This window comes from Meleagris gallopavo, chromosome 2 (assembly GCF_905368555.1).
Source record: "Meleagris gallopavo chromosome 2, MGAL_WU_HG_1.1, whole genome shotgun sequence".
Classification (NCBI taxonomy): domain Eukaryota; kingdom Metazoa; phylum Chordata; class Aves; order Galliformes; family Phasianidae; genus Meleagris; species Meleagris gallopavo.
In genome coordinates, this window is record NC_139405.1 from 76,363,462 (window position 1) to 76,391,324 (window position 27,863).

General features: G+C 44.7%; 1 protein-coding gene and 1 long non-coding RNA gene across 4 annotated transcripts in view; one reads left to right on the top strand and one right to left on the bottom strand.

Moving 5' to 3' along the window:
- Nucleotides 1-24,612, bottom strand: LOC146545041 (uncharacterized). Of its 2 annotated transcripts, XR_014881490.1 has the most exons (6): nucleotides 23,589-24,612; nucleotides 13,607-13,934; nucleotides 9,965-9,992; nucleotides 5,957-7,116; nucleotides 1,539-1,724; nucleotides 1-1,431 (listed from the first exon to the last, which is right to left on the bottom strand). It is a non-coding gene; the product is annotated as an uncharacterized LOC146545041 (long non-coding RNA). The 2 variants fall into 2 exon arrangements; XR_014881489.1 differs by having other exon boundaries at nucleotides 1,539-7,116.
- A 218-nt stretch (nucleotides 24,613-24,830) lies between these two features.
- TBX18 (T-box transcription factor 18) overlaps nucleotides 24,831-27,863 on the top strand; it is a 46,326-nt gene continuing 43,293 nt past the window's right edge. Inside the window, exons 1-3 of one of the 2 annotated variants that reach the window (XM_085217684.1) lie at nucleotides 24,831-25,473; nucleotides 25,700-25,883; nucleotides 27,277-27,378. In XM_085217684.1, the coding sequence (XP_085073810.1) occupies nucleotides 25,215-25,473; nucleotides 25,700-25,883; nucleotides 27,277-27,378 (545 nt within the window). In that variant the 5' untranslated portion in view covers nucleotides 24,831-25,214. The remainder of the gene's footprint in view (nucleotides 25,474-25,699; nucleotides 25,884-27,276; nucleotides 27,379-27,863) is intronic. The other variant, XM_085217685.1, reaches the window with a different exon arrangement.

Genomic DNA, 27,863 nt, shown 5'->3' on the forward strand with positions numbered 1-27,863 from the left:
ATGCAGGATTATTTTTATTTTGTATGTATGTTGCAGTGCTCAACATTTTAATTGCCACTTCCTCAATAAAACTATTGGAAATCTTCCATCTTGCCATTAGCACTTACAAAATAACTGTTAACAATATGTTATCCAGACACAGAAACTTTATAATTAACATTGGACTAGTCTTCAAAGTCTAGTGACTAAAATATATCCTATAAAATTACTGGACTTCATTCAATGCTATTCTGCTGTTTTAATGTTCAATAAATGTGTTGAGGGGAGATATTTGGCAACACGAGTTAGTAACTCTGGCAGGGAGAGTGATTACAATAGGGTTTGCTCTCTGCTGTATGGCAAAAGCACCAATGCTGTACGAGGCTGCAGCGCAAATGCTGAAAGTTTGCTGCTGGTGTGAAATAATGTAGCTCCCAGACACACTGCTGTGCAATCCTTCAATGCTGCACTCCTCCCTTGTCATCTGACAAGGAGTTGGACAGTTTTCACATGAGCAATAAAACACAACAGGCAGTGTATTTCTGGACGACTACAGCACAACACTGGTAGTGTCAGAAGTCAGGAGGCTGAAGGCCAAGCGTCTCAACTACAGGAGAAATACAAGATTGGCTCTGAAGCATCTTAATGCTATCCTGAAATGGAATTTCTGCAGTACATTAAATCAAGAGAAACACTTAAACCTATGCTTTTAACACAGACATGGACATGACATCATTGGCAGCTAATTAAAACTTCTTGCAGCCAGAACTTACCCGCAGCCCTAGCAGGCCATTCAGCTGCTAGAGACTTCGGAGAACAGGATGAAAAGGTCTGGAATGTACTTTCTTTTGGATTAAAACACAAAAAAAAGTATCGTAAGAGTTTTGCAGGATCGTGGTAATTTAAAGCAGCATCTCCAAATAATCCAGCCATGCAAAGCTCTTACCCCATAGGAAACATTTGAAAAAAAACTTTCTGCCTACTTTTTGAGACAAACAAGACTAATGGACCAGTATACATGTGGATACAGCCTTGGAATTTATTTTTACTAGGATATACATCTGAATCAAGCCAATAGCACAGTTGTGTTCAATACATTTGATACCCTTAAGCAGTATTAGTCACTGTCCGAGTATACTTCCAGTTCTTTATAAATATGAAATACTTGGCATGCCAGGTGGTGATTATGCTGGAAGTTGCTGTAGACAGGAGTCAGGCTGCCCATGGCTCTCACCTCACAAGAAAAGATCAGGAGTCAGGAACAAAATTGTTGAACTCTCCGGGCTCCATGGGGGGCACCAAGTATCTTGTGTAAAGCTGAATGCAAGGACATAAGTGCTCCAAGGGACCATTGCCAGATGCCACTCAGTTCACTAAGGTGTCCTGGGTGAGCCAGGAGCAGATAGCTGGGGAGTAAGGGTACGCAGCTCTAGTAGACCAGTAGTTTCTCATCTGAGGAAATGAGAATAAAGAAAGATACTTAGGTAAATAGTATAAATATTAATACAATCTCGCTAAATCTAAAAAGAGAAAGTACATAGGCAAAAAAACAGAAGTACCTGGCTTTCCAGACCGTTTCACTAACTCTTTGTAGTCAGATAGCAAGCAATGTAGGAGATACAAATGCAGCATCTGTAGCAGAATTTTCTTCAGAAAAGAATCTCTAGAAGAAGCTGTTTCCTTTCACTCCCTCTTCTCTGCTCACAGGTCATTTGGTGAGGCCACAGGTCAGAGCAAGGGCTTTACTGCAAGAAGAGTGCCAGGGAAAGGCTTTCATCTTCTGCTCTTATTGCACACATCACCATTTCCCTTCTGTCAACAATTCGGACACCCGGTCAGACCAGTTATTTTCAAATTATTTGTCACTGTCTGAGGAGGTTTAGTCTCTTCGCGAAATGTGATTTTTCAGATCTGTCACAAGCAGGAACAGTCATTTGAGCAAATGGCTGTGCTGCTGAGGGGGCCTATCTAAGCACAGAAAAGTCCACTAGGATGTTGTGCAAACTCGTATCACCCGAAGCTTTATGTTCATTGAATCAGTGGTCTCATTTTGTTCAGCAATAATATTATAGTCTAACAATACACTTTTGATAGCAAGCCACAGATCCTTGAAAGGGTGGTTGAGTTGTGCCAGTATAACCAATATACTATAACAGTCAGGACTCAGATAAAAGACATTGAAACATTTTAAAGGAAAAAGTCCTTTGCTGATTGTCAGGCATTCAGGTAAGGAGAGCCACAGGGTTTTGGAAGGCATCTTTTCTGCATGCTTTTTGCCATTCACCATACAGTCATCAATCATAAGATCAGAGAAAAGAGTTGTGTAAGAAACTAAGATCTTTTCTAATCAATTCATCTCAGCCACAGTAGGGCGTATAACTATACGTACATCGTTCTTTGAATTTGATTTCCTAACATGTTCTTGGGCCATTGGTGATTGGGCAGCACAATTTCCCCAGAAACTGTCTCAGTGATTCTTTATTTATTGCAATAATGACAATATTCTTAACATTCTGCTACCTAGGGAAATACTTCCCTGTTTAAATTACTTTTCCTTTTATGCACAAAGGACAGAAGAATTTCTTTTCTTTCTTCTTGCTGCCATCTTCATGCATGTGATGACTGCTATTGAAAATCCTTTTTATTCTGCTGCAGACTAAACAAGTAAAATTCCTTCATACATTGCTTGTAAAATATAATGTTAGACCTTTGATCATACAGATCTCCCCTGGTCTCCATCTATCTGTCCACGTCTTTTGGAGTGCAACACCTAATGTTTACCCACACTAGATATTAGGAACATGTCCTAAAGTCTCAGAGGTGATATTTCTGTACACACACACAGTACAACTGCCTTCTTCTCAGGTCTGATATTGAGAAACAGGGAGAAGAAATAGGAATCTTTCATGCTGTAACCAAGTTAGTCTCTTTTTTAAGACAAAACATTTCTGTGACCATCATGCAATAAGACCATTTCCACCTTAAAATATATTTATTTTTTTTTAAGATTTCTTTGCTCACATAAATTGAATGCAAATGAGGCACAAAGTAACAGATTCAGAAAAATATTCTTAAAACACATGGAGGTACAGTCTAACTTTGTGTTAACAGAGACATTCTTTCTTAGGACAACATGAGATGGTAAATTATTCTTCAAGTTTGATCAGAATGGTGACAGATACTCATTAAACTGGTGATGGATGGATATCATCTTATTTTGATGATTTAAGAAACGTCAAGCAGCAATTTACAAATAAAGCACAATACCTCTCATGCTGCTCTAATGGAGAGAAAAAAAAACAACAAAACAACCCATAATAAAAAATACAAATAACAAGCTGCCATGCACACAAACTGTCCTCAACATATAGACCTATCTTGGGCCTATGAAAGTGGTTTTGACCCTTAACTGTTTTTTTCCAATTGTATTAGTCATCCTAACAAAAGAGGCTACTTCTGTCCATACATGTTGTTTCTCTGGTAGTTTTCACTACAATATTTGCTGCCATAAACCCCTAGGAATTCACAGATCACTTTGTGTCTCTGTCTATCACTCTCCAAAAAAAAAAAAGAAAAAAAAGGTGAGATGAAATCATACCCCACTGCAGAGCTGTATGACTGCGCACAAGAGTAGCTGAGGACTGCCATTGGATTAGCTGACAGGTTGGTGCAGCACAGTGTAGTGCTAGTAAGGGATGCAACCTTGTGTCTCAGAGCTTTGCTGACACCAGAGCCCAGCGCTGCACTGGTGCAGTTGCACTAGTGTTGGTCCTGCAGAGAGAGCCTTCCCAGCACTCCCTGCTGCTCCATTGCAAGCCACAGATATGTCCCAAACTGCCTGGGAGACTCCAGTTCCTTAGGTGCATTGTGGCTTTGGAAAAACATAATCCCTATTCACAAGCAGGAGAAAATCACCAAGTGATTTGTTACAAATTATTTGCCATGCTCTAAGAATAACCAACTTATTTCATTTAAAAGAGGGCAAAGAGGTTCTCTGCGAGCTCATGAGAACTTTTCCCCAAGGAAAATTTCATAATGGTTAATATAAGCAGAACTACAGTAGTGCATATGGTTAACAGCTGCTTTAACATGATATGGCATAACAACTATCTGGAAATCATTAGCCTTACTTTTTTTTTAGTATTTGGATAATTAGCTAACAGACAGAACTATTTCATTTTATCAGATAATGCATAGATATGTACTTTTTTCTTTATTATTTACAGTATCTATAGTCCCTTTTCTCAAAATAATGCATGAAATGATTGCTGAGTGGATGAAAAAAATGATAGGTCTCTATAGATATTTAACAGCTATTTAGATATTTCCAAAACACTGAAACATTCATGGCTTCCAAAGAAGACTTTCCTTTAAGGAAATTAAAACATAAAACTGTATTACTGTTAAGATTGCTTAGAGACTAACAAAAGCCTGGAAGACAGACATTTACATACATATAAATTTAGTTCTATAAATTAAACCATAAAGCAGATTTCTCAGGGATTTTGATAATGTAGATCGTCTTTTGATTCAAGGATTTTCTGGTGTGCTTTTGTTGCTCTTCACAACTGCCACTTGCTCTCTCTTTTATATGCCCTTAACAATTCTGTTGAAAATACACCTACCTTTTACATTAAACAGTGACACTAGGAAAGTTTTTAGATCTCATAATGTTAAACAAAGCCAAAATTGAAGAGGAAGAAAGATCAGCACCAAATAAGAAGACAAAAAAAATCCTTCTGGCTTTGTGTTGATCTGCAGAAAGTTAGAACCCACTGTCATTTTACATGAAGAAATGCAGAAACATGTACACAGCCAACCAATTATATGAAAGTAACCTGAAAAACAGAATAATTAAACCAGCCAACAACTATAATTTGTTAACATTTGTTGTCCAGAAGTTGAGTTGCACATTCAAACTTCACTCAGTCTTCAGAAGAACTAAATTATAATAACAATATGATTACAAAAAAATCTTTGTTAGGAAGAAAATACAGTCAAAGAAATCATCTACAATTGAGACTATAAGTAAGTAGCAGAAATTAATACTTAAAAATTGTATGACTAGATTTTTTGTCACTTTCCATGAGTCCAGATAGAAGGGGGTTAAGGAACAACGATGAAAAGTTTTCCATGCTGCTTCCCAGGGAATTAGCATGTGCACCTGTACTTCCTTGAGGACTGCACAAAATTCATGCTGAATACTCATAGAAAGCTAAACTTATGCCTTGATGCAGGTGCATCTCATGTTCTTTGAAATGAGGAGGTGGAATGCTCTTAATGGTTTGGGAATTAAGCTTTGGGAGTGGGAAGGGTGAAGGGACATGACTATGATACAAGTGGTTACCCAGCTGCCTGAAAATAAGCCTAAGTGTAGTTTGACCCAATTGGCTTTTCTGTGTCTGGTACTAATTGCAGTCTCACTGTAGCTGTCCCATAGCTTATTTTCACCTTTTGAACCTCATGTATTCACCAAAGCACAGATTTCTTTACACCAGAAAACAGAGTGGTAAATGGTAATCCTGCTATGGATATTGAAGCAGAGGTGTGTTCTTGCTTTATGAAGATAAATTGCATTTCAACGGTAGGAAATATTTGTAATATACTGCTGCCTGAATCTGTTATATCATGACTTTTCTAAGACATGCTCTCACAGAAGTCAGAGACAAAAGACTTACTAGATATCAGTAGCTTTTCCACAAACTGACTGCTGCTACTAATTAACTGTGTGTTAATGAGTGCAACATGCTTTCTAGAGTACAAATAATGTGTTTGGTTATTTGTAGGAAATTCAGCAACAAACCTGCCATACTCAAAACCTTTGATAAGCTACCTAAATGATGCCTATCTATAGCCTTGTGGGATAGTATCATCAGTAAAGGTATCTGATGGCATTTCTACAAGTATGATTTCTACACGGTTCATGTTCAACATGAGTAATAACTACAATTCCTCTAGGGTCATGGAGTAGGCATACCTGATGGTTTTTGTCAGCAGAGGCTTCTGTAACACAGATGAAGAGCTCAATTAGTTGAGCTTAATTGGAGCCATTTTTGGAACATATGCAACATATGAAACATTGAATTTGCTTCTAGTTTTGGTTCCATGAGAGACAAAGAACTGAAAAATTCCAGTTTCCTCAGAAATGTTATGTGCTGAGACATCCCTCCTAAATCACCATATAGCAGGGTATACTCGAGGTTCTTACAATCTTGCACAATAGTGGATGCTTGGCACTTCAATCACAAAAGGACAGTTAATTGCATTTTGTCTTCTTCAGATTTGACCCACGATCCTTTTAGAGGCAGAAGAAAATCATCCTGTGACTGAGAGGGACCTTTCAAGATCAGTCTTACAGTTGAGCATTCTTCTCCTTGGGGAGAACACCAGGACAGATTTGCAGTATGTACCACCAACTGCCATAAGCAAGTAAGCACAACCTGTGAACCAGATCCTCAGCCTCGCCAGTGAGTTTACAGGAGTGTGATGTGAGCCTTCAGATGCGTTACTATTGCTGCCATCTTTGCTCACAAGTAGACAAACAGGCATTCACATATGATATGTCGCTGGAGAATGATGCAGTAAACAAGTTTGTAGGAATCTTGTGAGTATGGAAGGATAGGAACTCTTACTAAGAGAGAAGGTTTTTTTACCTCACTTGCCCTTTTTCTCTCTTATATGACAATAGCTAAAGTAAATCTGCACAACAATAGAGTCAAATTTCTAATCACAAACTAATGTCTCTGTTCTCAGCACATTGGCTGGGAAAAAAAAATCAGTTCCCTTTCCCATTGTTGGCTTGTGACCGAGTTCCATGTGGGTCTAATACTGCAATCCTCATTCAAATAAGAAGAGATTTATCAAAGTGAGGATCGGGACTTTTGTCTATAAAATCAGCTGGTTCCTGTTAGAAGATTCATTCAATCATGATGACATTTGTGATATCTCCACCAAAATCAGCAAAACTCGTTCCTTTGGTTTTGCAAGTTTCATCTCATTGTATCTTATCAAAGTCTTTTTGTTGCTTGGACCAAAGACTGTAAAAAATTATCAGAAAAGGATTCTGGAACTGCTCAAGACTACTGATTTCATGCGGGGGATGGGATGAGCACATAGAAATCTCCTTCTATTTGAAACCTGAAACAAATGTAACACAATAAACTTGTCTTCAATGTAACAGTAAATTTAATGAGCCTTAGAACAATTCAGTCCCAACAATAAAACACAGGATCATGCAAATGACCCTAATAGTAACAGACAAGTCTGAAGAACAAGTACTGCATCTATCTGACAATAATTTTAAGAAGATGAAAAATGAAATCAAATTAGAAAACAAACTTTAATTGAAAGCTAACAATGCACTTTATAATTTAAATATTTCTAAAATAAAAGATGCAAGAAAATTCTAAGTATCCTACCATACTATTCAAACAAGGTTTTTTTTTTTGTTTTGTTTTTTTTGTTTGTTTGTTTGTTTTCAGTATTGCAAAGTTTCATGGGAATGCTCCTCATGATTAACTTCCTATTTATCATTTCTCTTCTGTGATTTTCTCCCGGGAAATGCAGAGATGACAATAAAAAGAAAATAATGGCTCAGTGAAAGAAAAAGAGAGAAAATGTTATTTAATTTGAATCTCAGTTCAGGTACTCTTCATTTGTGAAAAACCCATTGCAGTTCCTAGGTGCTGTTAAATCCTGAATCTCCCAGTCCATGTTTGAAGTATTCCAGCAAAGTTTTTAGAATTACATTTGCCAAAGAATAAATAATATCTCCACTTTAGGAAACCTAATTTGTTTCCTAAAACCTTCCCCAAGAAAAAGGAGAATATTACTCCTCGTCTTTACCAGTTCCTGAGTACACATTTAAATCATGACCTAATTAATTTATTTTAGATTTTTAAAATGTGAAGGTCTGCTTAATAAACTCAGAGTAGTTGGGATACAGTTGTTTCATCTAGTTATTAGTTATAGCTTAAGATAAAACAATGATGGCAAATTATGTCTGAGTTTTATACCGAGTTTTATACTGTGTACTTACTAAATCTCTCCTCTATTTATGATCTTATCCAATAATATGTAAGAAAAGCATTGTTGCACTATATATTGCACTATATATGCACTATATATTCCACACAAATACAGCCAGATAGATTACATATGAATAGTACATTTGTGCTCTCCTTTCACAGGAGAAGCAGTTACTTTTGTAATGTGAAGCACTCAACCATTTCATTTTCTTAATTTCATTTGATACAAGAGAGGATGTCACTTTTTTTTTTTCCCCACAGCAAAGATGTAAATCTTCTCTTGTAGGTTTTTTCCATTATATCTAACAACAAAGCTGATGCTACTCAGCCCTCTCTTTGCAGAAATAGAAAAGCTCTCGCTTGCTACTGACTATTGGCCACATTAGACCATGACCTTTGGAAATGGTTCAGCATTAGCAGTCTTACTGGTTTTTATTGATGTGTATTAATAATTAGGACCTGACTTTTTCATGCATATCTTGCAGAATTCTTCCTGTCCTGAATAGGCTGTCCACAGGCTTGAGAAAGTTATTTTATTCTCAGATGCAGAGGCTGGTGCAAACTCCTCTCCAAAGGCGATGGGACATCTCTTGGCTGTGAGCAAGAGCACGTAGCCTTCAGTTTCCCTGCAGGCTTTCCTCTTAACTGCTGCCCACTAGTAGGTTTTACTTTCTTCATTTTTTGCCGTGTAGCTGTTTCTCCCTCCTTACCCCCCTCCTTCCCCCCTAGTTCCCTTTCAAGCCCATTGCTTTTCCCCATAGGACTTATTAAGCCATCAAGGGTTTATATTTAGTTCTGGAAGAAGTCAGAGGGTATGTGTCTGCTCCCACCTCCGGTGATGTAAGGCTAACCCCAGGGTTTGCACTTTCAGCCAAACCTAGTGCTTGGTGGAGGAAGACTCAGTGCACTGACTTTCCCATGCCCTCAGAGTTTGTCTGTCAAGACTGCAAAAATTTCAATCCAAGTATCTTTCCCGGTGCCAACTGCTACAGTAAATAATAAAAGCAAATTCACAATGGTCATTTCTTTCTTTAACCTTATACATTTAGGCTCAGATTTTAGCCAACATGAGTCAGAGCAGCCCCATTGGTCATGGCAAGGCTGTGCCAGGTTATGTCACCTGAGGACCTGGCACCTGCTTTCTCTTGAAGTTCACAAGAAGATTTTCAGCCAAAGAGCTTCATATTTCCTTTCCAACACCACTGCTTTTTCCAGCAATGAGAGAAGAGTGCTCATAAAATATGTAGTCATGTTATTATTATGGTACAGTAATGCTAATATTATAGTAGTACCCAGAGAGCTGGAACGAGGTACCATCAAATTATATACTGAGCAAATACAGCCATGGGCCTCGGCCAAAGAATCAGCAAGCCAAGCGCAGGACCAGTCACAGCATCAAGCATCACCATGCAATGATGGTGCACCAAGCAGGAGGAGAACCCAGGCACTACAAGGGTGGATGCACACTCGCCATTCCTGTTCTCAAATACCCATCCCCTCATGATCTGAAAGTGGTTTTTCACTATCCATCTCACAACCTAAAGGAAACTGCAGGAAAAGAAAAAAACAACAAAATTTTACAGAATGCATCATAAGACTGAGAGTGAGACAAGAAAGTTGCCATGTTTCTTAGAGAAGAAATGAGAAAATACCTGATCTGTGTACTGTCCTGGACTTAGTCGGTTTGTTTTTCAAGAGAAGTAGTCTACTCATAAGCTGACCAATCCAGAGATTTTTAATGGATTAGAATAAACAATAACCTTTATACTCCCTGTTAGCGTGCTGAGCTTACCCTTTCAAATTCAGAAAGGAGAGAGAAGGTACAGGCTTTGAATTTCTGGCTCTTGGATATGCCTTTGCAAATTCTACAGTCCCTTGCAAGCAAGAGGCTGAGTGATAAAGGAAATATCACCAAACAGCTAACCTGGAGGAAACTTTCCATGTTTCAGATACATTACCTGTTGGAAAGAGAGGATTCCACTATTTCTTTGTTCATGTCAAGGATTCAAAAAAAAAAAGAGAAAGAAAAAGAAAAACTTTGTTAGCCTTAACATAAATGTTAAATATTTATGTAAGCATGAAAAAACTGTTGTTACTTTTTCAATTTGTTTACCAGAGAACCAATTATTCATAATTAAAATTTACTATTTATTGGTACTCTTTAAACACTACACTTCAACTGATAGGGCATTTCTCAAGCAAAATTTCAGTAAAAGTTTGCTGTTTGCTCCCTGCCTTGGGGTACCATGAGGTTCTCTCCACTCTGCCATTCTGTGAGGTACTCTACAGACGCACAGTGTTTCATAGACCTTATTTCAAAGACTTCTAAAAATGACGTTCACAGTTTCTGGACTGGATTCTCTTTTAGTTTAGATTGGCAACCCCACATTGACTTCAGTGGAAGTCTGGTAATTTACACCAACTGCAAATTTGGATCTCTATTTCTTCTTCTCTTTTATTTCTGAGGACAGATTGGTTTATTTTAAAAGTTGGCTGCTGACTAGAAATGTGTGAAATAACTTTTTTTTCCTGCATAAATATTTTTAAACAATATTTTCAAGGATTTTGCAATGAGTTACATGAAGCTGGCAAAGCTCTGATACCCCCTTCATCTTGTGCAAACAGAATTATGTGAAGAACAGGCCTATGGGACATTAACATGTTCAATCAAAAAGAACATTAAAAAGCAATTTTTTTTAATTTTTTTTTTTTTTTTCCCAGAGACCCATAACCTTTCCTCATCCTGGCCCCTGGAGTGACATTCCACTACCAGAGATTTTACCTGAATTATCCTGACTAACCCTAATAGACTTTTTATACCTTGTCTAGGACCAACTGGCCAATTTATTCCTTGTGTTTGCCATCACTTTAATGAATAATTAATCTCATGTTGTAAGTCCCTCCACCTATAAAGCCTACTCCAAATTCAATTAAATTTGTAAGAGTAGGCACAAGGCCATCTAGAACTTTTTTTCCCTTAATTTTAATAGGTTTTGGCCTAGAAGATTGGTCCTCTACCTTGGTAGTTTCTCCCACATAATGTAGGCTTTTCTCATTCCTCAGTTTTTAGAATTACCTTGAGATCTTCCTAGCAGTAAGAACTGATTTAGCTATACACCTCCCCAAAAATTTGAAATTTGATGGAGCTTCTAAAGCATTTCTGATTATAGAAATATCTATTTCTATAGAAATACCATGCTGTAAATGGTTTCTGTATCCTTCTTAGTACTGTGAAAGGCTGAAAGTCAAAGAATGAAGTTTAAAAACTTGGTAAGAAAATCTTGGGGCATCTGGTCTTTGAAGGATAATTCAGCTAATGCTACAGGAATCCCTTTCCTTTTCCAAAGCTGTCCCTCACACAGCTCTGCCCTTGCTCTTGGCGTCCTCTCTCCCATCCAAGGTTATCACCAGTGTCCTCTTCCATGCAATACCCCACTTGTCCCCTGTTGACTACTCCTATTCCAAACTCTCAGCTGTATGCTAATATCATCAAAGCAAAAGATAATTATTTGGGCAACAGAAAGACACAGACACTACCAAATGCATGCACACATGTGGGACAACTTCGTTCCCACTTTTGAGTTTGAACCCTTCTTCATCTGAAGGGTTTCAAAATCCAAGGCCATTGGCATGCAAGGCTGAGTGGAAGAGAAGAAGAGCTGCTCAGGCCCTGGTACTAGGAGCCACTGAAGTTCTTTAGTCATTAGGTTGTTCATGACTCCTCTTGGAGCTGCATTCTTCACCCCTCCACTTGACAGCAGCTTACACTGTCGTGTGACCCTTCCCACCCAGGTTCCTGCTGGCCAGCCTAACTGATGTTGAGCCCCGAGGCTTCATTCTAGTTCCTCTCTCTTGCACCCCTTTGACACACATGAGCACACATATAAGCACAGTTTCAAGTTCTCCGCAGCATGGGCTGACTGGGAAGAGAGGTAGAGAGCACGAGGCAGTTCAGCCTCCCACTTCTCCTAGAGATGGAGAGCAAGGTGATGGGGCCAGACCTTCCTCCCAGTGGCAGAGCTGAAATTTATAAAAGAGCTGGGCTCAGCCTTCAGAGCTTTCCTGGCTCTGCTCCTAAGGAAATCGTGTCAGTGAGGAGAGCTGGCAGCCACCCCATCTCCCCAGCTCCTCAGCCCACGAGAACCTGCCCAGCACTTAGCTTCTGAATGACAGCAGAGCTGCACGTGGGTCAGACCTGAGCCTTTGCACTACCTCTGCATGCACCATGTCTATGAATCACAGGTGTTGTACATTTTCCTCAAAGGACTGAGAGGACTTTTCAAGAGCTCCAAAATCACTCAGAGTTAATGGGAGCTGGGAGCCCAAACAGTCCCTGAGGAGCCATGTTGCCCCAGCACTCTTCAAGCCCTGAGGTTCACTGCAACTGGGATTCCTACGGCACAGGATAATGTGCTTTTAAATAAATGTTTTGCTCTTTCACACAACTGGAGGCCAAGAGCTCACCAGCTCTGGTCTTGCTTCTTCAATTAAATTCTTCTGAGGCTTCTAGGCAAGTCACAGTCCTACTGAGCCTCTCTTGCCATCTTTAAAATGGAGATAACAGTATTTAATATCCTTCCCAAGCAAACACTAATAAGGCTTTGGCAGCTTATGTCTGCATAGGGTCTTGAAGATACAAGGAGCTGGGAGAGCATTATGTGTTGTTGTTACTAATTGTGAATATCCTTAGCTTTAGTTTGTTGTCAATTATTATTAAAAGTGAGAATTTGTGATCCAATGTAATATTACTCTGAGAAGATTTAGTATCTTTCACAGCCTGTAAATAACTTCGTTGTATTTGTCTGATGCAGAGATGGTAATAGGAAACAGATTCCAAAAGTGGTGCAAAAAAAAAATGTGTGGTTATTCTGACAATATAGTTTTCTTAAATTTAAACCTGATAAATCAGCTTTGGGCTCATATTTTCTCTGAGGAGAATATTTTTAAGGGAAGCAACATAAATGTGTTCCTTAATTAGAACATAAACATTAGCACGATGTTTCTACACTTCTGTTCATTCTGATGAATAAACAGACACATGTCAGGGCTTTTAATGACATTTGGCAAAGGAGATATAGGGAATTTGTTTGCAAACTGCAGAAGTCTGAAGAAGGTCTTCCTACTACCAACTTTTTGACCCTAACAAGTAAAAAGCGACCCATGGATTGCAAGGCTAGACACATTCATGCCACAAGGGGCATATCAATCTTTTATCAAAAACATATGTCTTCATTACCACGTGGTACCAATCTGAAGCCCTCTAAAATTTTGCAAATGAAAGTTAATTAGGCTGCAGGAAAGATGTTAGATGAACTGGCCGCCTCATATAGAAAGTTGCTCAGGTACAGGAAAACCCTACTCTTTCTTTCATCTTGTTCCACTGTTCTCTCCTTTCCTCCAGAACTGCCAGGCTCTAGATATATCTACTCAGGCTCTCCATGAATGTTTTTTTCTCTCCTACACTGTTCATTCCTATAGGTTCACACTACTATGGACTTCCCTCTAGCCCTAAAGATCAACCTTAATGTAATGGGCTGAGTAGCTCTTGACTGTTGTGCCATGAAGTCAGTCTAAGAAACACAGAAATATTCAAAGGATACAAGACTGCTCATTTGGGTTTTCCTCTTAGAGATTTCTTTCCCCAGTTGAGTGAACCTCCATCTCTGAGTACCAAAGTGTTCCCAGACATAGATTGTGGTGCACCAGATGAAGGATGTTGATGTTTCTATTCTTCTTCTCGTAGGTGTCAGGAAACACATGAGTATGGATCACTGATGAGAAGCAGCCAATTTGTCTGCAGAAAAGGAGGTCTGGACTCTCTCTTCAATGACTGGGGTTTCTCTAATGTTCTCAGTCCTCATAAAGTCACTGTGTAGATCCAGGTATATGTATATTTTTTCTGTGTTGTTTAATATAGTTTCTTAGATCCTTTGGATAAAAATAAATAACTTTTTTTAATATAATAGCAGTTAAGGAAGTGTCAGATCTAATTATTATAGTTGGTAGTGTATCTCAGAGTATATAGATCTTAAACAGAACCTTGACTTCTCTGCAGTTAAAGCAAATATGACATTCTCAAAAGAACTGAAAGGAACAAGAATGCTAATCTATTCTATATTTCTAAGCAGGCAGTTATTTTTGAATCTACTGCAGATGTATCCCATTAACTGTCAAGTTACTTGCTAAATCCACCAAATTACTGCACACTCAATAAATGTGCTAGATGTAAAAAAGAGCAAGGAAATTCTCAAGGCCTTGCCTTGCCTTGCCCTCCCTCCCCTCCCCTTCCCTTCCCCTTCCCACTTCCTCTTCCCTCCTTCCTCTTCCTCTTCTCTCTCTCTCTCTCTTTCCTCTTTCTCTTCTCTTCTCTTCTCTTCTCTTCTCTTCTCTTCTCTTCTCTTCTCTTCTCTTCTCTTCTCTTCTCTTCTCTTCTCTTCTCTTCTCTTCTCTTCTCTTCTTCTCTTCTCTTCCTTCTCTTCCTCTTCCTTCCCTTCCCTTCCCTTCCTTCCCTTCCCTTCCCTTCCCTTCCTTCCCTTCCTTCCCTTCCCTTCCCTTCCCTTCCCTTCCCTTTCCCTTCCCTTCCCTTCCCTTCCCTTCCCTTCCCTTCCCTTCCCTTCCCTTCCCTTCCCTTCCCTTCCCTTCCCTTCCCTTCCCTTCTCCTTCCCTTCCCTTCCCTTCCCTTCCCTTCCCTTCCCTTCCCTTCCCTTCCCTTCCCTTCCCTTCCTCCTCCCTTCCCCTCCCTTCCCCTCCCCTCCCTTCCCCTCCTTCCCCTCCCCTCCCTTCCCTCCCTTCCCTTCCCTTCCCTTCCCTTCCCTTCCCTTCCCTTCCCTTCCCTTCCCTTCCCTTCCCTTCCCTTCCCTTCCCTTCCCTTCCCTTCCCTTCCCTTCCCTTCCCTCCCTTCCCTTCCCTTCCTTCCTTCCCCTCCCTACCCCTCCCTACCCCTCCCTCCTTCCCCTCCCTTCCCTTCCCTTCCCCTTCCCTTCCCTTCCCTTCCCTTCCCTTCCCTTCCCTTCCCTTCCCTTCCCTTCCCTTCCCTTCCCTTCCCTTCCCTTCCCTTCCCTTCCCTTCCCTTCCCTTCCCTTCCCTTCCCTTCCCTTCCCTTCCCTTCCCTTCCCTTCCCTTCCCTTCCCTTCCCTCCTTCCCTTCCCTTCCCTTCCCTTCCCTTCCCTTCCCTTCCCTTCCCTTCCCTTCCCTTCCCTTCCCTTCCCTTCCCTTCCCTTCCCTTCCCTTCCCTTCCCTTCCCTTCCCTTCCCTTCCCTTCCCTTCCCTTCCCTTCCCTTCCCTTCCCTTCCTTCCTTCTCTTTTCTTTTCTTTCTTTTCTTTTCTTTTCTTTTCTTTTCTTTTCTTTTCTTTTCTTTTCTTTTTCTTTTCTTTTCTTTTCTTTTCTTTTCTTTTCTTTCTTTTCTTTCAAAGCACAGCCAGGGAAAATGAATGTTAAAAAGCAAGCAGCACAAAATCAGAGCTTACATTTCCAAACCTCAACATACCACATGTGCCTATAAAATACAGGAAATGGGTACAAATGTGAAGCTGCACACAGGATTAGAGGCACATGAACACATTTAAAGCAGGTGGAAATAATGTCAGCTGGAGCTATAACATTAGATTTGTACCGTAGCAAAGAAAAGATGGGGCTATGCTGCTATTACAGTATTCTTGATACAATTTTCTGAAAATAAATCATAGACACAAACAATTCCTGGCATCCTTAAACAAATGTACAGATGTTAGATGCATCTCTTCCCACTGCTTTTAAAACAGGAAAGCCTCCGGGCTTTCAGCTCAACTGCAACATCTTACATGTCCAGTAAGCTACTTTGTCAACAAAAGAAGCCTTGGGGAACATCACTGAAGTGACTTTTTTGTCAACTGGCATTAAAGTATCATGCAAGGCCAACACACTACATCAAGCTATTGGGAAATGTGGCCTGGTGCGAAATTCTTCTTGACTAAGTATGTCATGCATTAAAACAATTATGAGATGTACACAAGACAACTAATAAGATGGCCTGTACTGCCCCCACAGACTCATCCCTGCAAGATCATCATGTGGGCATAACTGTCCACAAAGCTGTCTCCATTTTCTCCTACTAATTCTCTGCAGGACACTTTCAGGTACATTACATCAGAAAGAGCCTGGCAGGATTGGCACAATGTTCACAGAGGAACACCCTTTTCATGTCTTTTCAAACAATCCTCCCTGCGGTGAGGTAGAAGTAACTTGTCATTAGCTATGCCCCAAACAATCATCTCCACTCTGAAGGTCCTGAGGGCAGCTGGATCTACCAGAGCCAAGGAACCAGCAGGGAGAGAGGTCAGACCTGGCACAGAGGCACAGAATGGGATGGTCCTGACTCAGTTTGCATCCTCTGGGATATGAGTTGCTCTGTGTACACAGTTGGTAAAGTTTACTGCATCCTGTGCCTCTCCTGCCAAAGTCTCACTCACAGTGAGGATCCAAATCAAAGGCTCTCCTGCCTCTACAGCCCTGCCTCCTCGTAAGAGGTTAGGTTACACATTTTCCATGGACTAGAGGAGTGCCCACGTCCTACAGCTTAAAAGCAAAAATTAAAGAATTGACTGAATCCAAAGAAATTTTTGTTTCCAAAAAAGACTAAATATGAATGATTTCAGAGTCTGGAATCCTTTCACTCAGTGCTTTCCGAAACCCTAGCCATGGTTCCAAAATCTACTGAGAGAGAAAAAACAAGCAAATCTTTCCCACTTCTGAAGATACGGCATACTTGCTTCAGTGCCCATTAAACAAGACAGTAAGTTTTTCTCCTCTTTGCCAGGTTAAACTATAGATATTCCTTCCCATTCTCTTGTACTGTCTTCCAGAGCATACATAAAGCACCATCTGGCCCTTCATTAACTCTATTTGATTTCCTTTGATCCCATGTAAATGATGAGAAAAAGATCTAAGACTCTATTCTCCTCTTTAGACATATGCATAACTCACATCAGTGTCAATGGGAGTTAAATATCCCTCTGGAGAGGAAGAAATAGAAACCACTGTGTATTTCGCTGAAGCATCTTTGACTTTGCAAAATGGAAACAAAGTAGTCCAAAACCTAATTCCCAGAGCAAATTCCTCCAAGTTTGAAAGTGGACCTGTGTGAGGATGTAGAAATACCAGATGCTGTGACAGGACAAAACAGGGTAGCTGATGTTCTTATTCCTAATTCAAAACACCTCAGTTGCCGTGAATTCAAGTGGTAGCAACTCAAAGAGAAAAATAATAAAATTTAAAATACATCTTCAGGTTATGATCAATTTATTTAATCTTTTTTTTTATGTACAAGATAAGAAATATTGTGAATTAAGGTATGAGGTCAGAGTCCCTCCAAGGAGCCCTCTTCTTTCCCCACTAGAAATGAGGATGCTCAGCGCTGTATTTTTTTACTGCCAGTTGAGTTAGTAATAGCAAAAGATGCCTTGTGAGTTTTGCACTGGCCAGAGGTTTGTCAGATCCAGAGAGCTAGCAGTCACCAGCTAACACCACACACTTCCCAAGGCACCTGGGGAAGTTTATGCCCATGTAATGCTGAAAGCTGAGTGTGTGCAGCCCAAGGAGAACTGCAGCCGTCCAGTGAGGCATGGTGAGGCATGGAGGTGGCAATCCCAAAGATCCTATTATATCCCTGGGATATATGAGGATAGAGGAGTAGAGCCCAAACAAACACTGTACTGAAGCTCACCCTGGCACAGAGCTTCTTGCTGTGCCCTACTGCCAGGAGGGTTCTCAGTCCCCTTCCATTCCAGTCTCCCTTTAGGGAGGCTTCTAATGGATCAAATGGTGGATTTATGGTTGACTGTTGAGGGTTGACGGTTGTGGTTGGTTAACCTGCACATAGCAGGGGAGTTGAAACTAGATGATCATTGTGGTCCCTTTCAACCCAGGCCTTTCTATGATTCTATGATTCTATAACTGAGTGTGGTGAGAACTAATAAGATTTTATCCATCCGAATACATGCGCAAAGTTCAGCACTCACCCCCTCCAGAAAACCAAGGTGCACGCTTATGTGTGCATATCTGTATATTTACAACTCTATACAAAAATTGTATTTCTGCTTTCCTGGGGAGGGCCCTGTGGGGCCCCAGGAGCACAACACAACAGGCAGGCAGGAGTTGGGCCCTCCCGATGACGGCTTTGCTTCACTGGCATTTAATGCGGGCTCTGATCTGGTGCAATAATCAATAACCATCCTTCAGTCTTTGAACACCAGGGGGCTGAGAGGACTTTTCAAGACAAATTCCTCAGGCGATGATGTATACTTCACACTTACTGTGCACTTTCCACTGAGAAAATGAGTGAGAAGTAAGGAGGGGAAAAAAAAAGAGAGAGAGAGAGAGAGAAAATAAGAAGAAAGAGGGGGAAAAAAATTAAAAAAAAAAAAGAAAAAAAGAATTAAAAGGAGGAAAAAAAAAAAAAAGAGTAAAACAACAAAGGAAAGTATTGCATTTATCTACGGAAGTCAACGACTGCAAGAATCCTGACCACAAGGCGTGCCGATGTGTAATGGGGAAGCTTTCATCGATAAATATGCATGCGCGTGTGTAAGTTTCTATACACATACACATCTATCTAAATACAATGTATGGCTGTACATGGTTATGTATATATGTATGCTTATGCACGGACACATTTGGTTGTTTTTAGAAAGGCGCCGAGGGGCTCCGCACACGCAAAGCCGAGAGGCGAGGGGCTGCAAAGCGCGGCTCTGTGCCACGCTGCGGGACCCCCCCGCGCCGCCTCGCCCCGCTCCCCGGGTAATTACAAGCAGAACGCTCGCACCGTTTTTAATAACTGTCTCCCTTTCAGCACATCGAAAAAGCAATATATTCCAAAGATATATTATGTATGCAACACTTGATAAAAGAGCTCGAGGGAAATGATGTCCTGGATGTTCCTCGGCACGTATTTTGCTCTGTCTGATTTAGGGGGAATTGAATTTCGACAGCCAGAACCCCTTCCTCCAGGTGATTCGGGGCTCTGCTCCTCGCTGCAGCGGGTGCTGGGAGCCGGCGTGCCTGTGCCGAGCCGGTGCGGTGCTGCCCAGCTGGAGCTCGGCTTCCTCCTCCATCAACGTGTCTCCTCGCCGAGACGATGCGGGCTCTGCTCCGCGTTCTGGGGCCGAGCTGAAAATCCGAGCGGGGGGCTCCGGGCCGAAGGGTTGGGGTGAATGTGCGCTTCGGGCAGCGCGGCGTTCCGATTCCCCCCGCCTATAAACAGGGGAACGGCCTTCCGAGGAGCTCGGACAACTTTGTAAAACACTCTCGGCTCACACGTTCACACCGAGAAGAGCAGTAAAAGGGGATGAGTGTAGGGTCTGGATTTTATATTTTCCCGTCCTCTGGGGTATGGTTTTAGACACAAGAAATTGTCTCGGTTTTTTTTTATTTCGGGATTTCTTTTTTTCTTCTCATTGTGGGGAGGGGTTCAGTTTTCAAGCCGACACATACAGGTGCTCCCTGGATTCCCCCCCCTCCCAGCTCGGCGAGGACGACAGCGAAAGGGAAATCACAGCGCTCAGAGCTCAGACAAAAGGCTCTCAGCTTTCCCCACCGCCCGAGCCCTCGGCGAGTGGAAACCGCGAGCAGAGAGGCGGCCCAAGGCGGCCGGGCGGGAGCCGTCGTTCAGCAATCGATCCGCTCTCAGAACACGGGAAAAAAAAAAAAAAAAAAAAAAAAAAAAAGAAAAAAAAAAAAGCGACTTTTTCCCTTCACTTTGCGATGATTTCTGTTTCTTTCCAGCGATGGGGAAATGCCATCTTTTCCCTCCCCTCCCTGGAAACGGGAAAAGCTCTGGGAGCGTTCTCCTGGAGAAAGAGAAGCGCTTCTGTCTCTCGCAGAGCCGGGCCCCCCCCCCGTGTGCGGGAGCCGCGTCGGGGCAGTGTGGGAAAGGGGCTCCGTGGTGCCGGCAGCTCTGAGTGTCCTGGAGGGAAGTGGAGCTGAGGGAGCAGCCCGCGAGGCTGGTCCGGGGCCCTAAGTCCTTACGTAACCTCGCATTTTAAATAAAATAAACTATAATAATTAAAAGAAGCTTTCTTCGGCGTGGTTCGGTAATAAAACAATCGGGGGGAAAAAGGAAGAAAAAAAGAAAAAACAAACCCGAAACTTCTCCCATCCGAACGCTCTAAGAAGTTGGTAATTAGCTACAAAAATCCCTCTGTGAGCTAATGAGCTGATCAGTGAGGAATACAAGCACTGTCCTTCCTTCTCCTTTTTTTTCTTTCTGTTTTTTTTCCTTCTTTTCTTTCTTTCTTTCTTTCTTTCTTTCTTTCTTTCTTTCTTTCTTTCTTTCTTTCTTTCTTTCTTTCTTTCTTTCTTTCTTTCTTTCTTTCTTTCTTTCTTTCTTTCTTTCTTTCTTTCTTTTCTTTTTTCTACGAAAACGTGTCTATTCATTTGCTCACAATGTACCAAAGCTCTGATCGCGACGCTTTGCCGCACAGTACGCAAAGAAGGGAACCCCCTCGCTCGGATACGGCGGGCTCTGTAACTATCGGCGTTGCCAATAGATGGCACAGTGGCCTTTCCCTTGCTCGGAACCTCCCGCTCTCCGCTTATTTACCTCGCTTGTTTGTTTGGCTCGCAGCAAGTTTTTTGACGCATAAACGTCTCTTTGCGTTTCCTTCCCCGGGGAACAGAAACCCTAGGTATCTTTACAAAGGTATATTGCAAAAATTAAAATTACAGATGTAATACATACTGTGAAACCTATAAAAATGCGTTTACAATGGTTACTTAAAAAAGAAATTTATAACTTTCATATGTACCTTACTTGCGCAATATGCAACTGCCATATGTTTCCTAGTGCCATAATTCAGTTTTTCCTGGACAGCTGGAGCAGGTAGGACTTCTGAAAGTACATTTCGTGTAATATGAGAACCGGCCCCGACTAAAGACCGAGGGCTGCCATAAAAAGACACAAGCCTCGCTTAACGAACGCTGTTTAACTACACACCGTTTCTTACAATGGTTCGATATAAACGTTCCCGTAGCCCCGCGTTATGACAAAACGGGGATACGCTGTGTCTTTTTACTGCTGAAACCCCAGCCTTGCAAACATAAATATTTCCAATTAGTGGCTCTACTCTAAACTACGGTGATTTAAAGCTACCTAATTTAATTTAATTCCATACACGTTTTCATATTTTTCCTGAGACAATAGTGAAAATACGAGTTAAATTTATAGGAAAGCAATAAAGAAGTAAAGTCAGAGGTTTCTTCAGCCCTCATTTAGCGTTTGCAAAGTTTTATTCTGAGACTGCGGCCATGAAAAGGTTCTTTTTAAAAATCGTTTGTCTGAAACGAGCAATGAATGTAAGTGGGAGAGTCATATTAAGGGCTGGAGATTTTCGTCAAAATGATTCATGTTCGTGGCTGCATAATTCCGAATTAAGGTAGTAATTTAACCGCTATAAAGCACGAACACCAGAATATCTATAATTTTAACACGGGTGCGTTTGAACTGTGTTTTCAATTCCTTCATGCAATTCCTCAGCATTTTCACCCGTCTGGAAAGCCGATCGGTCGGCTGCACGTTTATTTCCGTACGCTGATTTTATTTACCCTTCAGCAGCAGGAGAGCGAATGTTTCTTTCCGCAGTTTTAAAACGAGACCTGAGGCTGCGGGGCAGCGGCCGGTTGAGGCGGGCTGCCGAGGGGCTCAGCAGAGAGGGCAGGGAAAGGCCGCCCGCCCTCGCGCCGGGCGCGACGCGCAGCTGCCGCCGAACAGGGAGCGACGTCGTCGGGCAGCGCGGGCCGGCCGCGACCCGTTCGACCGCTCCCCACCCGGCCTCCTCGGGACAACATGTTCCAGCAGCACCGAGATGCCCTTTTCTAACCTCGCTCACAGAATCTGTGTGAGGGCCACCGTCACGCCGCGGTGGCAGCACTCCCGGCACGTTGGGCTTGGTTTGAGGGTGACAAGGGATGCCCGCACAATTGCACCCCGCAGCCGCAGGATAACCCTGGGGTCACCGCAGGCGACTTTGGGCTTCATGAGCGGTGAGAGCGATGAGGTTTCCCTCGGACTCCCTCGCACCCCCTGCCTGGTTCCCAGTTCTAGGCTCCCGGACTGGGAGCAGCGGCTTTAGGAGCCTGGGATCGGGCCGCGGATTTTGGGATGCCCCCCAGGTGCAGAAAGCGGCGGGGGAGGGCTGGGCCCCGGGACGAGCAGCGGGGGCTGCGCGGGCCTGAAGCCGCCGCAGCGCTGGGTGAAGCCGCGCGGTGCGCGCCCGCGGAAGGTGATGAACGATCGTAGTAACGAAGAGGAGCCCTGCGGCCACTCCGGCCGGATTTTAGCCCCTCTGGAAGGCGGCTGGGGACTATGGTACCCCGCCACGTCCGGCGCCGCGGAGTGGCTTCCGTTCAGTCAGAGCCACTCTTAACTTTATCTCAGGTCTGTTGGGACAGAGAGCTGCAGCTCCTTGAGAGCCACTCCAGGTTCTCTGCTCATCCCGGCAATGGGAAATCTGCGGTGCTAATTCAGCCCCATTCCTTCCTCTCACCGGCTATGGGCGAGAAACGGACGGAGGTGCGCTCGGGACGCGATTTACACGCGAATCTCTCGCTACTGTACTCACTGTACTTTCTCTCTCTGTTTGGCTGAGCGGCCCCGTCAGCTGCCCGCTGTCAGTGAGAAACCATTGGGCTCACTGGGAAAAAAATGGATAGTGATATAAATATGTTTTCCTCAGTGACCGCTCCTCCGCTCCCCTGCTGGGAAGTTACAGCACACAGGGCTTTAAAGAGCGAAGCGCTCCGCGAACATTCTGTCCCTTTCCGAGTAACGCTCGGAAACATTTGCAGAAGTCGCACTGCGAACGACGATGCACGGCCGTAAGGATCTCTTAAACAGCACCCGAGATTCTCGAAGGCAGAAGAGGAAAATAAGTATCCTTATGGCGAAAAACGGCTTCAACATCTTTTTATTTTCGAAAGCCGCGATGTGCGGCTTCCCTGTATCAAAGGCGCAGCGCCTCACCCGGGTGTCCGCAGAGCCGCACCGCATGTCACCGTCCGGGAGGAAAAGTAACCCCGGAAAGGTGCTTTGAATATATGCATTATTCCATCAGCAGATCGCTAGATAGAAAGATTCTTCCCTATTTCAGCATCCCATAAGAAAAAAAAATATATCTCACAGACATGTGGACCGCACGTTGTTTGGTACATTTAATTTTATCCCGTTCGGGTTTGTTTAAAAGAAGAAGAAGAACAACAACAACAACAAAAAAAAAAACAAAAACAAACACTCAAAAAAACCCACAACAACAACAAAAAACAACAACAAAAAAAAACCCAAAACAAAACAAAAAAAATCAAGAAATAAAAACAACGCCACAATGAATCTACAGAAATCTGTCTAGAAAAAGATAAGCCAACAGCAGCCAGCGCCCAACCTCCCGGCGTCACCACCACCGACGCGAAATAAGGTGATGCGGCCATTCTGCGTGATGCAACCCGCAAGGCCCGGCTCCCCCCGCGGCCACCCTGCCGTCCCCGCCGTCCCCGCAGCTCCCGGAGGGGTCTCGGCCCCCCCATCTCCCCTCCGTTCCTCCGCGCTGAGTCCCTACCTGCTCCACTGGCCCCGCCGGTGCTGCAGCAGCGGAGGAGCGGAGCCGCGGAAGGCGCCGTCGGAGCTGGACGGGCGGGCGGCTCGCGGAGCGCCCTGGGGCAGCCCGGAGCCATTTCCTTCCTACCTCCCACTATCGATCCCAGCCCCAGCGCGAGGGCGGTTCAGCTCCTGCGGGATCCTCGAGCTTAACACGCTCCGACCCCTCTAGCACATGTGATTTCCTTCGGATTCGGTTGCGGCGGGGCCCGGCAGCTCAGACGGGCTTCAGCCCGCGGTGCGGTGATTGCGTCCCGGACGGAGAACGCAGAGAGAGAACCCCGCGGCACCGGGAGCTCTCCGCAGCCCCACCGATCCGCAGCGGGATTTTATCGGGGTGTAGGGCACAACCCTTCCACCGTGGTGGCTGTTTTTGGTTTTGTTTTGTTTTGTTTTTCCTTTAATCGATTATCGACCTGACACTCCCTCGCGCTTCGAAAGAGATGTAAACAATTTAATCGCCGGTAACGCTACGTGGGGTAACTCATCTCTGAGTGCGTTTAGTACTCAGCCCTTCCCCGACGAAGCAGCCCATCCGCTATTGAAACGGGGCACACACCGCGCGCAGGGGATAGGTGAAACCCTATAGTGCATTTCACGCCTCCCCTACGGCGGCTCCTTCTCCCCGGGGTGCCATCACCGGATCCCGTTTCGCAGTCCGGAAACAAACGAACAAACCCCCCAAATGCAAACACTCAAAGAGGAACGAAGGGAAACAAAACAAACATCCCAATAGCTTTTCCCTGGGAACGCACGGCAAAGAGCGACTGCCCCAAATCTGCAGCTTTCCATCGTGTTGCTCACGGGAAGGATTTCGGAAAGGCTTTCCCCGTGCATACGCCGTGCACCTGAATGTGGCCGGTGGTTACGTCCAACGATCGGCGTCGGAGCGGCTGCGCCCAAACCCCTTTCGCAGCACCGCGACGGAACCCCGACAGCCGAGCGGCGCTGCGACCCCCCCTATCCCGAACCGGGCCCGAACGGAACGAAGTCCCTCGGCAGACCCCCCAACCTCCCCCCCGCCCTTCCCGTTGCGGGGGTCGCTCCCGTTAACCCCCATCGCAGGGTGCCGCGATACCGGCCGGGCCCCCCCCTCTCTGCTCGGCGCCGCGGGGCCCCGCTCGGGCCGGGCCGGGCCGGGGCGGTGTTGCGGCGCTGATTGGGCAGCGGGCGGCCGTGCGGACTCAGCCCCCGCCCCGCGGCCCCGCCCGGCCCCTCCGCCCCGCGGCACTAATGAGTGGTCCGTCCCCGCGCTCTCCTGCCTGGAAGTGCTGACAGATCAAGGCAACAAATTTCAATTACAAGCCCTAATTTGTGTCCGCAGAGCGTTTGTTACCCATGTCAGTCCTGTTGGGCCCATCAGACGGGGCAGAGCGAGGAGGAGGAGGAGGAGAAGGAGGAGGGGGAGAAAAAGGGAGCATCTGCAAAAAGGAATAGAGGGTTTTTTTTTTCTCCCCTTGAAAAAAAAAAAAAAAGAAAAAAAAAACTTGGCTGATAACTCGGATTTAAAAAGAAAGGCGAGGAAAAGCCCCGGCCCCAGCCGGCGCGGTCGGGAGGACGGGCGGGCGGCGCTGGCTGCAGGGGGGGCATGGCCGACAAGCGGCGGGCCTCGCCCGGCACCACCATGAGCCTGAAGGCTCACGCCTTCTCGGTGGAGGCGCTCATCGGGGCCGAGAAGCAGCAGCCGCCCGCGCCGCCCCCGCGGCAGCCCAAGCGGCGGAAGGTGGGCGGCGAGGACGAGGCGGCGGACGACGAAGGGGGCAGCGGCTGCTGCGCTGGGAGCCCGGCGGCCATCAGCGGCAGGAACGGCGGCGACATGGAGCCGGGCTGCGCCCGCGGGCCCGCCGGTGAGTGTCGCCCCGGCCCGGGGAGGGGAGGGGGAGCGGTGGGGAGGGCGAGGAGTTCGTAACGTCTGCGTGCGGGATGCGCCCGGCTATCGGTATTTCTCTGTATAACGCGTAACGCTCAGCGCGTGGAGGGCTGAGCGAAACGCGCCCGAACGAAACCCGTGCGACGGAGCGTCCGGCGCGGCCCCGGCCCCTTGGCTTCCTCTCCTCTCCGCTCTCTCCGCAGGCGCCGATGAGGGTTTCGCGGCGGCGTCCCCGCCCGCCTCGCCCGGCGGCGGCTCCTCGAAGGGCTCCGGGCCCGCCTCGCCTCTGCCCGCGCCCCAGGCGCCGCGCGTTGAGCTGCAGGGCGCCGAGCTCTGGAAGCGCTTCCACGAGATCGGCACCGAGATGATCATCACCAAGGCGGGCAGGTAACGGCACCCGGACAGCCGAGTAGCCCGGGCCGAGCCGGGGTGTCTCCGCGGGTGGGATTGCGCCGAGGAAGTGGATGTACGGCGCAGGGAGACGGCCCCGGCTGTAGGCGTTCGGGCTTCCCCACTCGTTGGGATGAGGTCTGCGCGCTTTGCCCTTCGGAAGGGAAACTTTTCCCCTTCCCAGTGCGTACAGATGGCCAAAATCTGGATAGTATAAGCGGATCTGAACTTATTAGAAATTACAAAAACATATTTTATTGGATCCATATGCTACCTTCTGAGTGTTCAGAGGGGCTTTATTAATGATGGAAACGCAGTCTCAAGCAGCACAAAGCAACATTTGTCTTAGGGAGCCCGGGCAGTGGGCTCTTTTGTACCTTACAGGTGCATCGCAGCGGCAGTGCGCTGCCCGACGGTGGGCAGTTACCGTCGGGGTTTTCAGAAATAAAAGACACAGGGCTTTCCTTTCCAGTACCGACTTCTAATTGATTTTTTTTTTTCTTAAAGAGCTGCAAATAATAAATCAGAAAGGCTTTCGGGCTGATAGGGCTCATAAAGTCATTCCCATTTGCTTGCAGTCAGTACAGTGTTGCAATGTTTTCTTCGTTAGCATCAAGAATGAACTTTCTTGATAAAAGCCGTGTCAAGCACAGGCTGAAATAAGAAATGCGTTTTTGTACTGAAACGACAACACCAGGTAATTACTCCATTTTCTCTCCAGAAGGATGTGGATTGCAAACGTATTTTTTTCAGAGTTGCCCGTACGCCCGTTTCTGCTTCCAATAAAGAAGTTTTACTGTACCTCTCAAAGGCAGAGCAGCCGTTGCGCTTTACCTTAGCAGGCTGCAGACAGGAAGTCCGTCTCAATAAAGACCATATTGTTCGGTTATGGCATAGCACATTGGGCTTATAACTGCATCCTCACAGCGTTTGGGCTGTGTCACTGCAGACCCTGCTTTGCAGTGTGCTGAGGTCCAGTGCGCCGTTTGCTGCTGTCAGTTGGCACAACTGGCAGTTTGCACTGCTGTGAGCTGCGATGCTCCAGAAATACATTTCTAGCTAACGGGTATCGAGTGTGCGCAATGCTGAAATGCAGCCTCAAAACAAAATGATTTACTGTCTAACAATAAAGCTGAAATGATGTGGTAATAGTTGTACTCCCAAAGCGTATCCCAAAACATACGGAGCATTGTTCAAGTGAATGCACTTCTGAAATCTGTTTTGACATATCGAATGGGCCGTTTCATGGCTGTGTAACTAGAATCGGCAGAAAGGACTCAGTGGGCTAAAGGGAAGAACAAGGAAAATCCCACGAAGCAGTTCCTTGTCCTAAACAGCCCTTCCCCACTCTGTTTTGCATTAAAAATGACCTTTCTCTTTCCATGTTCAGGCGGATGTTTCCCGCAATGAGGGTGAAGATCTCAGGTTTAGACCCCCATCAGCAGTATTACATCGCCATGGATATTGTGCCAGTGGATAACAAAAGATACAGGTACGGTGGCTTTCAGGTAGAAGACCTACGATGTGCGCCTTGGGGATCCTAGCTATTGCAAGGCAATATTAACAGCATATAAATTAGCAGAAAGTGGCGTTCAGCTCTCCTTCAGATTCCTGTTATCAAACTGGGATGTTTAAAAAAAAAAAAAAATCAATGTGCCAAGTGTGCAGAATTAACTGGAGTGTCGCTGGAGCTCTGTGTACCTTTGGCTCATGCGGTACATGTGCTGTGGACAAGCACTCCATCCTTTGCTTTTGCAGACCGTGCTTGTGGTACGGTTATCCTGTTCTCTTGTGTTATTCCTCATCATGTCACTGGAAATTAATTCCTGTTAACACATAGATAGGAAAATGCTCCATTTTCTAGCGTTAAATGGCAATAACAAGAAAACATTCTAGCATTAACCTCTGACTGAATGGCGATAGAATGTAATGTGCACGAGCTTTCTTGGTCGTGCTTTGAAATGATTCTTTTGTTTA